Source organism: Nelumbo lutea, chromosome 2 (assembly GCF_056320005.1).
Source record: "Nelumbo lutea isolate HS-2025 chromosome 2, American lotus-T2T, whole genome shotgun sequence".
NCBI lineage: Eukaryota > Viridiplantae > Streptophyta > Magnoliopsida > Proteales > Nelumbonaceae > Nelumbo > Nelumbo lutea.
The window spans coordinates 109809014-109822412 of record NC_142685.1 but is presented as its reverse complement, the minus strand read 5'-3'; the positions used below and the strand labels follow the sequence as shown (position 1 = coordinate 109822412).

The 13399-nt window shown below is 35.9% G+C and overlaps 1 protein-coding gene and 1 non-coding gene across 2 annotated transcripts; one reads left to right on the top strand and one right to left on the bottom strand.

The window, feature by feature from the left end:
• Nucleotides 1-722: 722 nt before the first annotated feature.
• On the bottom strand, nucleotides 723-808 carry TRNAY-GUA (transfer RNA tyrosine (anticodon GUA)). The gene is given in 2 exon segments: nucleotides 723-758; nucleotides 772-808. It is a non-coding gene; the product is annotated as a tRNA-Tyr (tRNA).
• Nucleotides 809-10217: 9409 nt separating this feature from the next.
• On the top strand, nucleotides 10218-12517 carry LOC148872711 (uncharacterized). Its single transcript, XM_088967454.1, has one exon. The coding sequence runs from the start codon at nucleotides 11196-11198 to the stop codon at nucleotides 12315-12317; it is 1122 nt and encodes a 373-aa protein (XP_088823580.1). The 5' UTR covers nucleotides 10218-11195; the 3' UTR covers nucleotides 12318-12517.
• The last annotated feature ends 882 nt before the right edge of the window (nucleotides 12518-13399 follow it).

Sequence of the window (13399 nt, the reverse complement as noted above, 5' to 3'; positions counted from 1 at the left end):
AATAATAAAATTTATTAGTGAAAAAATAATTTAAATATACGATTTAATGAAAGAGAATGATAATTAATACCTTAAATAATAGTTAAAATTAATTTTATGTGCATAATAGTAAAGAAAGATATAGATTTTTTAGACCTGGCAATTGGGTTGGGTGGGTCGGGTTCAAGTTCGAATTGGGTCAAGGTACTTCGGTTTGGGTCGGGTTGAATTTCGAATTGGGTTGTCAAATGCTAGACCCTAACCCTAAATGTTCGGGTTAGGGTTGATCCATGGGTCAATTCGCGTCATCCCCCAAAATAATTGAAATTTAAAAAATAAAGAAAAATTACATGAAAAATGTCAAAATTAAAAGAATTAAACTTGAAATTCTAAATATGAAATAAAAAACATGAACATTTAACAATTTAAAGAGTAAATATAAAAAATTAAAGAGTGAAAACTTCTAACAATACATAGATAATCCCAATTAAATTTGACAATCGGATCAACCGGTTGACCTATGACCCAACCCAGTATTTTAGGGTCGGGTCATTTCACATTCGGGTAGATAAATATGAGACCCTAACCCTACCTTTTTCGTGTTGGGTTCGCGGGTTGGGTTTTTGCCAGGTCTAGATTTGATTGGTGAAAGATTTTACTCGGGTAATGTCTTTTCCCATGGATTTTTCTTACCTTTCCCGTATCATAATGGAAAATTGAGTTTGATTTTAAAAGTAAAAATATCCGACCTGCCGGATTCGAACCAGCGACCTAAGGATTTCTGCTTACAAACTACAGTCCTCCGCTCTACCAACTGAGCTAAGGTCGGATTTTGCTAAGTAGTCATTATTTTATTATATTAATGATAATATTTAATCTAAGGTTCCATCCAACCAACTAGGCCTCAATTTTTTTCGAAGCATCGTTGACCTCGACAGTATCGTTAGGACCGAAAACCGGTCACTCGAACACTTCCGGTTTTACCCCAAATCGTCATTTAGCCCCAAACCATTGAAATGGTAAAAAAATAGTTGACCTGGACAATTGAACCATCGACTCGTTCGACCCAGGCAACGTTGTTCAATATTTATATTTATTTTGATTTATTATTTTGTTTTAAAATAAAAAAACAAAAAAGAAAACGACAAACCTCTCCTAACTAAACATTTGATGACTCCTCTAGTCCTCCCTGTAAGGTTTTGTTTTGCCAAGACCCAACATCTTCACAAGCTTCACCGAAGAAGACGACGGCAAAACACCGACACCTACATTCCCGAAGTCTGAACAACTACCTGCCGACGACCAAGATTTGTAGCAGGAGTCGGCGAACAAGGTGGAAGACTATTTCCTTTGTTACCGAACATCTCTAATATCTTGAAATGAAAAGCTTCTCTTGAAGGGAACAACGACGACCATTGTGGACATCCAACCTCCTACGAATGGCAATGGGGCAGGGTGGGGACGGGTAGCCTCTCCCCATCCCCATCCCCGTCTTTGCTAATGGCTAATGGGGACAAGGTTATCCATATCCTATTTCCCATGGGGATCCCATTCCTAGTGATTTTTTATAATGTTAATAAATTTCTTTTTGTTTTTTATTTTTTTTAAATAAAAATAAAATAATTAAAATTTATAATCATATTAGAATAGATTCAAATATATTCAACCATATTTTTTAAAATATTAATATATAGATGTATGTGTACATATATACATATATAACATGTACATACATATATACATATATATTAGTGGGGATCCCACGGGGCAGGGATTGGGATCCCCGTGAGGCAGGGAGTGCTCTCCCTGTCCCCACCCCATCCCCGCTAACGGGGATGAAAATATCCCCATCCCCATCCCCGCAGGGGGAAAATCATGCGGCAGATCCCCACAGGGATTGAAGAAATGGGAAAAATTGCCATCCCTACAACCTCCAACAACCGATCTTAGCTGCGACTACCAGCGATCATTCTAGAAGGAGTAGAGCGGCGACTATAAGGTAAAAAACTTGTATGAGATTGTGTTTTTTTTTTCCTCTGATTTGATCATAATATCTGTGCATTAAGCCATTAGTTCATTCCCCTTTTTTCTTTTTTGCAATACTATGACTTCTTGCATTAGGAACCACCATTTGCACTGGCAACCATTCCAGTAGAGCTGAGAACCACTACAGAATCACATCCATTATTTTCAAATATTGCTTTTAAGTAAACTGGTATATTACCATTTTTTTAAGCCTTAAACTTTGGATTTATTAGGAGTGCAAATCGGGTGGGTTGGGCCGGGTTTATGGCCAACCTAGATCCAGCCCTAAAATTTGGGCTTAAGGCCCAAGCCTGAGGTCGAGCCCAATTTTCCCAACCCGAGCCTAGCCCATCCTGTAATTTGATGCATTCGGGTTGGTCAATGAACCCACTCTAAAATTATACATATATAAATATATTTATGCAAATATATATGCATATATTTATGTATGTAAATATGTATGCAAAATATCTATACAAATGTTGTATATACAAATATTTATCTATGTATATATATGTAAATATGAATGCAACATTTACATATATACACATATATCATATGTGTGAATCAATTAATTTTATTTTGGCTCTTTAGCTAGTTTTTTGAATGCTCAAGAACATAAAATAGTTTTTTGAAAAAGTAGAAACTAGAAAGTTATAACTGAAATTCATTCTCTTACAAACTAGAAAGTTAGAATTGAAATTCATTCTCTTAATCTCTTAGAGTAGTTACTTTCAAAAAGAGAAAAGTGTTGAAAACTTGAAATGCTCAATGTAGTTTTTTATTTCAATTTATTTTATTAATACAGAAAAATATATACTTCAGACTGATTTCATTTGATTTGTTTGATAGTATATATTTCAGCATATTAAGACAAAAGTGTTGAATTGTTTAATAATGTATTTCAGCTTAATTTTTGGTTGTTTATCTGATTTCAATTTAATTTTTGACAGTATATATATTTCACCACTAATATTTTTTCCTCCCAAGTGCTGCTCCAAACATTATGACTGCATTATTCTCATACAAACTGGAGGAAAAATATCTGTATTTTTTTTTTGTAATTTTCCATGTTTTTTCTGTATTTTTTTGGAATTTGTTCTATATATATATTTTTTTATTTTTTTTGTATTTTATTATTTTTATATTTAGATACTTTCTATTTTTCATATGATATTCTTTTTTTCTATATTTTTCTGTGTATTTTAAGTATTTTATTTAATCTTTATGGTAATTATTATTATTATATATTTTTTGTTTTTTAATTTATTTATGACGTCACGGATTGAACAATTCTACCCTGATGGTTGAACTGTCAAGCGAGAAACAGCAGCCAAAACGATTCCATTTCTGAATCGATTTTTAAAACCTTATTTTTCACTATATGCAGAGAATCCTAAGAGTTAGAATTGAAATCCCATTTAATTTCGCTTTCAACTTCCAGATGAATCATACGGCATCAATTAAAATCCGATTCCAATTCCCGTTTAATCCAAAGTCCAGAAGGCAACCCTAAGGTCTCGCCAATTCCCAATAGGCCGTTCCAATTCCGATTTCAGTCAGGGAGATGAATTCCAATTTTGATTCTGACCAGAAACCAAATGAACCCTAAGGTCTCGCCATGCAAAATTAAAGGACATCATTTCATAAAAGCATCCGAAGTAAATCCAAAGCCACGGTGGTTCCGCTCCTTAGGCTCAGTTTGGAAGGAGAACAAATAGTATGCAAAATCTTGTATTCTGTATGTACTTGCACAGTACATATTTGTATTTGTACTCCTACCAAACTGAGCCTTAATGGTTGCTAGGGTGCAACTTGGGTTGGCCCAGTTAGTATTTTGTAATGCATTGGATTTAGGCTTTCGGGTCGGGCCATCCAAGTTTTGGCGAAAATCTAACCCGAACCATATAAATTGCACCTGGATAGACTATTGTATCCTTATTTAATAATTTTATCAGCTAAGAAAAGCAGTAAGCCATTAAATTGAGCAATTTCAGCAGTTATCAAAAGTCCTCCACATCTCTATGAGACTAATTAATGGGTTTTGGATTGAATCTTAAGTCATATATTATGAATAAATTGGCATTATTCAATCAAATTGGCTAATGATATTACATGGGCAATTACCATATCACAAACAAAGTAGCTTGAGCAAGTTGAGTAGTGACTTTAGCATCCAAACCAACTTCTTTTAAACTTAAACATATTAAACATTATCCTAATGGGTTTTATTGGATCATTTGATTTATATCCGATTCAATTATAACCATCTCGATTCTCTTTTCTTCTGAAAGAGGCTGAAGGCCAAATTAAATTCATAAATCAATCTCGAGATACAGACTCAATATACGATAATCAAGATCAATGGTTATAGCAAATCTTAGCTTGAGTATGGGCAGCCGTACTACAATTTCTATACACAAACCAAATCAAGATTTAGTGCCCGTTTGGGAGGGCTTTCGGGATTCAGCTTCTAGCGTTCCAAGCTGGTCCCCACACAGGAATGTCAGAAGCTGTGTTTGGTGAAAATCTCCAGGTAGTTTTTCTTGAACACAAGGTGCTTAACAACTACAGCTGAATCACCTCACCTCGCCTCTAATGCTTAAACGGACCCTTAATTAAACCGAAAGAGCCTACTGTCAGCAACCTAAGTAGATACAAGACACAGAGGAGAGGTGTGTGTCTCTGACCACAACACATTGCAATTCAGATCCCCTACCCACATGAAATTATAGATGTACATTGGGAACATCTCCCCATGAATGGTAAGATGCAAATATGGGAGATGTTCTCAATGTACAACTGTAGTGAGGTATGGATAGGAGATCCTAACTAAACACATGGCTAGCCACATTCATTGAGCCTCACAGATATGCTGGCCAGGTTTACCCAATTAGGTGTTAAAAAGCCATTAGGAACATCTCTTGTACTTTATTTTGTGTTCCGAAAAGATGCAAATAAGTGTGAATGCAAATATGTAGAGTGTAAAATTGTCCATATAAATTGTAAAATTGGGTTAGTTTTGTATTGCTTCTTACCAAACAGACTTTTAGATGTAATGGATGAAAACTCAATTCCAACAAATTCCCACAAGCAATAAATCTGAAAAAAAAAAAGAATAATCCTATCTGAAATATCGATAAGGAAACTCTTCTCTCCCCACCACAAAAGCCCAAAATAAGAACTCGCTAGTCTATTACAAATATGCTTTTGATTTATTCCTTCATTAGGTTGCATTTGGCATATTTTATTTTAACGATTTATATCCTTTTTTATGTTAAAATGTGTTTATAATACTGAATTTTTTTAATTATAAAAAAAAAATAAATCGTTAAAATAAGGAATGTCAAATGCAGCATTAGGGTCTAACTGAACTGAAAATCCTATTCAACGGTATTTAGCAATTTTGATGGTTAGGAAGTTGAATAGCAATTAATCTGTTAAAATCAGTGTAGACTACTTCATTTAATGGTCCGGCCATCAAAGCCATAAGCGTTTATCCATACTGACCTCAGACAATGGTCCCATGACCCATTCAATGCTCGGTCTCAATCCTGCAATATTTGGCATTTTCAGCCCTAAAGCTCTCGTGTGGTTTTTCTGCTGCCACGACCATATTAACGGTGGCCTTCAATTGCAGGGGTAAGGATATCTTTTTGTCATTAATGGGGAGATGTTCTAATGTGAAACCGTAAGTATTTGTCGGGAGCAAATATGAATTTTTATTGAAAATGTTAAGGAGTCCAGATCTCCTGCCCACGAGAGTTCTACCCATGTTTATCGCAATTATACATGGAGAACATCTCATCCTCTGCATAGTATTAAATTGGGGAAAATGCTCCCAATTCACAGGAGATAGTGTATTGTGAGTAGATTTTCAGGGAGTGATTTCTTATATTTCGGAGACAGGCCTTATATGAAAAGCCCAAATATTATATTTGAAATCTGATTGGGAGGGCTTCTGCATTGAAGGCTAGGTGTTTTGGAAAAACTACATGAAGTAACTTTTTTTTAGCTGCTTTTTTTGTGTTCGAAACACAATAATCAGTTTTCTGATTTTTTACCATACACAGTTTCTGGTATTCTTGTGTGAGCTCAGCCCAGTTCTTCCAAATGGGAACTTGGTGAAAATCCATAAAGCCAACAGTGATTTTTGTTGGAATCCAGCTGACTCTCCCGTAGAGTTAGGTTGTATTTGGCACCGTTGTTACTTCTATTTGTAAAACATGTTAGGTTGGATAACACAAATTTTACGAGAATATATTTTTTTCTACCACAAATGCTTTAAATTATCAATACCATACCATTAAGAGGGTGTTCTATAGCATAGATGAGAAATTGGGTTGTGCGTTTTCATTGACACCATTGGTGTAGTTTGAATGAAAACAAACAATACTCCAACAAGGTAGTTGTTCTATACCGTGGATAAAAATGTGTGGATTAATCCACACTACACCCCCATGGGTGTTCTGCAAGGTGTGGCATATTCCGGTCTACACATTGCATTTGATTCCATGCATTTCAACTACAACATTTGAGTTAATCTATGACGTTAATCATTAAAAAACAATATATTATTTTTTGTAATATACATAATAGAAAAATATTAGTAAATTGCTAAGGATTTTAATAGTTAATAAAAATAATATTAGTAATAATTAATAGTATTAAATAACAAATAATGATATTAATATTAATTAAAAATGAGTAGTAATATTAATGATAATTGATAATATTACAATAAATTTAATATATTTAATAATAATTAATAATATCAATAACAATTAATATTAATTGTTAATATTAATAAAAGTAATAATTGAAACTTAATAATTAATAAAATAATATTAATATTAATTAATAAACATGAGTAGCAATGCCGAGTGGTTCAAATAGAGAAGAGTAATATAGCATGAGAATAAACAAAGGATGAATACTTACTAATTACCATCGATGATCCGGTGCAGCATTGGTTGGAGGAGGAGGAGTCGCAAGTAGTTCAAACTAGGTTTGCTAGTAATACCCGAAAATCCAAGGCTTGATCTAACATCCGATCCGATTATCTTAGATTCAAATGATATATTTATGTAATCGGATCGGATTAGGATGTTACAATCTACATCTGATTAATAATCGGATTGGATTCGGATTTGACCCAATTCGATCCGATTAAAATATGAAACCAATTATTATAATATTTATTAATTTTAATATATAAATTTTATATAATTGTATTTAAAATTATAAAAATATATTATATATGAATTTATATATAACAATTTAGTATGTTATATTTATATTAATTTATTATATATAAAATTTGAAAAATAAATAAATTTTATTTTTCTGGTATATTAGAAAATTTATAGTGTAGTCAAATTAAATCCGGACCCGATTTGAGTCCGTTAGGATTTGAATTCGAATCCAAGCCAATTGGATTTAGATGTAGGTTATCAATAATCGGATTGAATGTGGGTTTTGTTGCATCAGATCTGAGTCCGATCCAATTACAACCATATATCATATAAAGAAGAATAGCAACGACGAGTAGAGAAGAATAGGGGTGCTCACGATTTGGTTAACCGAAATGTGGGGCTTTTTCTTGGACCAAACTGGTACTACCAATTTTTGAAAAATCGGTAACTGAAACCAGTCGATTAATCGGTTGATCGGTTCGGTTTTTTGGTTTTTTATTTTTTATAATATATATTATAAAAATATATAAAAATATATGTATAGTGGTCAGTTTGGTTAACCACCAGTTTTCTATATTGGTTAACCAAAACCGAACCGGTACCTCCGGTTTTTTATAAACACCTAATTGAAACCAAATCAATTGGTTCGATTAATTGATTTTTCGGTTCAGTTTTTCGATTTTTTTTTTGTTCACCCCTAGAGAAGAATAACAACGGCGAGCTTACAAAGAAGTGTTGCAACGATAAGAAGAAAATAAGTCTTATACTAGGGTTAAACATTCATGCGAAGTATGAGATCATAATTCCATATGCAAAACGATGTGGTATAGATGCTTCCACAAGATAAACCTGTGGGTGAAAAAATGGACTGTGGTGTGGATCAATCCACGAGATAATGTGCATCAATCCATATTACAACCAATAAAACACATGGCATAATCCACACCACCGAATACCACCTAAAACATCAAATTTGATGTTTTCACTATAAATGCCTGTTGGATTATATTTTTTTTTTGGCCCAAGAAGTTAAGTAGGGCCCAATTGGGCTCACTAGGAGGAGAGATTTTTTAGGTCAGACCCAATGTGTTGGCCTATTAGCCCAAGTAGATACTAGCATGGTCTAATAAAAAGGCTAATTAAAGGAAGTGATTTAAATCACTTGATTTTCAAGTGCACCGGTCTTATACAAAGATCGAATTGGAAAGAAAATCACAAATTGGAACTTGTCACTAAATGACAGATCGACAAATTTTTAATTATGATTTGGTAGATCCCATTTAAAAGGCAACTAGAATTTGATATGGGCTTAATTGATCCAATATAGAAGGAAATAATGGCTGGTTAATGGATTCAATGATACGTGCCCCAACCCCTTTTGCCAAATGGCACTTGATCCCCAAGTGTTGGGATTTTAGTCAAACTACTTGCCTTAATAAGGTATGTTGGAGATTGGTAAATTGATCACCGAATCATCAAAATTGGTGGGGCCATGTCAATCAACCTTAAATTATGGCCAAATAAATGGCAAGCATGAAAAAAATTCAAGTTTGAATTTATTGGGAGGATTCACTTAACAAGGAAAAGACTATAAATTACTCCCTCCTTCGGCTACCCAATTCCTCTCATTTACTTTCGTTGCTTTTGATAAAGAAGAAGAAATAGGCTGCATCAAGATCAAGGGAAGAAGAATCATAGTTTCGGCTAGCTTTGAAACCATTACAACTCCGTGCTACGTCAGTTGAAGGATTCCAGCCTTTGAGTTGCTGCAATCAAAAGTTTCATCAAATTACTATATCAAAAAAAAAAAAAAAATTCTCCTATCTTGTGCACATATAATTGATAATTGCAAGTTCTTTCTACATTTTTCGGATCGTGTCCGTGATAAATTATAAATACAAGTTCGGATTGCATTTGTGACAAGAGAATCAGGGTTTTTTTTTTTGCCCAAGAAAAAAAGTTTGTACCCCACTTACATTTCTGCAAAAAAAAAAGAAAGAAAACTTTGAATTTGTCTGCAATGTTTGTATTCCAAATTTATGCATAAAATGGTTGAACCATCAAAGTTTCAATGGTTGATTTGTCCCATCGGGCGTGCCATAAATTTGTCAACACAAATTTTGTGCGTATATTTGGAGCATAAAAAAATGATGACAAATTTAAAAAAATTTAATTATTATTATTATTTTTTTGTAGAAATGTAAATTGAATACATACTCATTACAGTAACTCAAAGGCTGGAATCCTTCAATCGACGTGACACGGAATTGCAACGGTTTCAAAACTTCAATATTTGAGGAGCCGAAATTATTATTGTTCTTCCCTTAATCTTGATGCAGCTTGTCTCTTCTTCTTCTATGTCAAAAGCAACAAAAATAAAGGAAAGGAATTGGGTAGCCGAAAGGGGGAGCCAAAGGAGGGGCCTCTCCTTCTACTCTTTAATTTATAGTGTTTTCCTTGTTAAATGAATCCATCCAATAAATCCAAATTAATTTGAATTTTCTTGCTTGCCATTTATATGGCCATAATTTAAGGTTGATTGACATGTGACCCACCAATTTTGATGATTCAGTGATGAATTTACTAATCCCTAACATGCCTTATTAAGGTAAGTGGGTTTGACTAAAATCCCAACACTTGAGATCAAGGCAAAAGGGGTTGGGGCCACGTATCATTGAATCCATTAACGATCATTATTTTCTTTTGGATCAATTAAGCTCATATCAAATTCTAGTTGTCTTTTAAATGGGATCTACCAAATCATAATTAAAATTTTGTCAATCTGTCATTTAGTGACAAGTTCTAATTTGTGATTTTCTTTCCAATTTGATCTCTATATAAGACCGGTGTACAAGTGATTAAATCACTTCCTGTAATTAGCCTTTCTATAAGACCCTGCTAGTATCTCTTTGGGCTAATAAGCTAACACCCTGGGTCCCACCTAAAAAATCCCTCTTCTTAATGGGCCCAACAACCCCTTTTTGATTTTATTTCATATTGGACTCTACTCAATTTCTTGGGCCAAAAAAATTATATTCCAACAATGCTAGCATTGATACAGTGATAAGATAATTTTTAAAAAATTTGTATTGATCAACCTAAGTGTATGTAGAAATGGCAATGATACTAAACATAATTTTATTTTATTTAATTTATCCATAAATTATAATATTTATATATAAAATATATAATATAATATAAGTTATTACATATCATATTATAATATTTATATATAAAATATAAAGAAGATAACATGCATAGTTTCATTAACTTGAGTCCGGATCTGCTCTTCATAGTGCGCGCCTCACGTCAACCTCAAAAATATCTCCCGTCCTTCAATTTATTATTCATGAGCGATGTTCCGAATACAGGGTGAGATGTGTCTGTGAATCGGTGTGAGACGCGCAATATGAGGAACAGATCCCAAAATTCCAATTAACTTGCAATTGCTGATCAGTCAATTCAATCAGGATGCAGCAGCTACTGCTTGCCTCGTTCATAAACACGTGACGATTCCCCAAATTGACACGCTTTTGCCGGTGAAGGTGAAGAACTTCGTAATTGCCAAAAACCTAAAACGACTCATCCACTGCCATGTGTCTGTCATTTCTAATTTTCCTATCCAGTGTCTCAGCATTAAAGCCCATTTTCTTTCCCAAATTACGAAGACAACCTTCAGATCTGCTTCCTATTCCATTTTAGTAATTCTAGACAAAATCAAGGATGTTTCCAGTACCCACAGATGTGGTGGTAGATGCCATCATCCACAGACACCCAAGGCTTAATCCGGCCAAATTTGGCGTAATCTCCGCTAAATCGAGTACTAGTTACAGCAGAGTTCCCTACTTATTACATACGGCTACGAGGAACAAAGAAACCAGTTCAGTTCGGCATGTGCACCACCAGCCACCACCAAGTAATACTGTAATACAGACACCAAGAAGGCCTCTATCAATGGCGATTTAGGGTTTGTTTTGAGCAGAGAAGGGGAAAACGATGAAAGCTTCTCTCAAATTTCGAGAGGATCAAAAGCCCCTTTTCAGGGCAAAAGTTCCTCTTTGTATATTGGGGCTCCCTTTCCAGTCGGGCATCTCGGCCGGCGACTCCAAGGAGCTGTGCTTGAATCTCGGTACTCTCTTCGAATCAGGCCCGTCGCTGAGAATCGCCTATCGTCCCAACGATTCATGGAACCCGTTCAGCCTCGTCCTGAAGACCGGAATAGGAAACTTCGGATCCCCGTTCTCCGCCCCCATGACGATGAGTGCTGAGTTCAGTCTCCTTCGCCGTGGTAACCCTAGTTTCTTCATCCAGTTCAAGCCTCAATTCGGCGATTTCTCCGTCAAGAAATGCACCAGTTCGCCGATCGTCTTGTCGCAGTCGTCCGTGTTCGCCCCCAAAGTCAATCCGAAAGGAAAGGATATCGACTCGGAAGCCGAAGAGTCTGTTGACGACGGAGAAACTCCGGCAGCGAACGGCGTATACAGGCCTGAAAGCGTATCCTTTTTCGCTCAGAAGGTTAACGGTTTCTCGCCAGAGGCTCATGATTCCGCCAACGCGATTGACGGCCTGTTTTCAGGAGTGGAGGTTTGCGCGAGAACCATCCTGCCGGTGAGAAACCATGCTATTCTGAAATTCCGGTGGGGCCTCAAGTTTCCGCCGGAGCTCAAGGCTGCTTTCCAGGAGGACGGGATCACACGTTCAACGGCTCAGATATCGCTGCGCAAGATTCCGTTGATGGTGATGAGAAAAATCTCTGTCGAACACGTGGCAGAAGAAGATTTAAAAGATATTCCGAAGAAGGTCCCAGCTTCTTTGTTCTCCTCCGGGAATGTTGACGAAGCGGAGGCGTGCTTCTCGGTCAAGCATCAGCTCGAGATGATGCAAGCGGAGAACGGCTTGTTGAGAAAGGCAATCGAGGACCTCCGGACGGAAGCCGGCGCAGGAAAGCCAGCCCCAGTAATCGGAAATCAGGATTCGGGTAAGTACAGAGACATGGGAAGAAATGGTGGAAGGAACGATCGACGGGAGAACGGAGATAGGAAGTCGTCGGAATTCGTCGACGGGAACGGGACGGAGGGGGATCTAAGTGAGGAGCTAAAGAAGGCACTGATGGAGTGATGGGGGCCAGCGGTGGTGTAATCTGAGTAGCTGACTGTGACATCAGTAGCTGAGCATTCTCCACCGTTGGATTTGAATTGATAGGCAGATGATCAGATGCAAGATAGTCTTATGGGTTAGGCTGTATAATGAGATTATGTGAGCTTAACTTTGTTTGCAGAGTTGTATATAATATTCTTTTCCTTTTTTTTTTCTGAAAATTTGTGTGATTCTGTGGCTCGAATTTGAAAGATGGGGGCAGGGCATTGGTGTATAGAGCGGGGGGGGGGGGGGTTCACATTTTGAATGTTTATAGACGGGTGATTTAAGATATGCTGTGATTTAGAAAAAGTCCTTACTTTTTCTAAAATATGCTGTGATTTAAGTCGCTGTTTGATAAAATTTTAATTGGGGGGAGACGGGTGGTAGGTGTTAGTTCGGAATTGAAGGAGTGGAGGTGTGGAATTTAGAATTGGGCCTGTCCGTATTCTCTGTTTCTAATTTTGAACTTTTAAAACTATAGTGAAGTACCCTGCACTATTAGTAGCCCCCTATAAGTGTTCAAATTGGTATCATAGTGCAAATTGTTATCAATTTGGACTAGTTGTTCCTGGGGTGGGCTAAACAGTCATTCTTCCTTAAAAATATCATAGTACAAATTAATATTTTCAAAACTGAACTGTACCAGATGGCTAGATTATAAAATCTATGAACTGGCCAGGCCTTCGATTTTGGTTATATTATGAATTGCTTTTTCAAAAAATAAAATTGAAAATTTCAAAAAACCGCTGATCCGGGCGATTAAACCACTAAACCGTTTGATCTAGGTAGTGGTTCATAGTTTATTAAATTGTTAACAAGAGCATATCGAGAGATGGGGGAGGGATTGAAATGAGATCAGTTTTTAGATCTCAAATCTGAGACCAATGAGAGTATGGATGTGAATGGACGGGTTTTGGACTGGACCTTATCCAGTCCAAAATCAATTCAAACGGATTGAACAGACCGTGGATTGGACCAATTTGGTCCAAAATATTTATTAGATTGGATTGGGCCTGTTCTATCTATAATAAATTTATATTGAATTTGGTTGGATTAAGCCA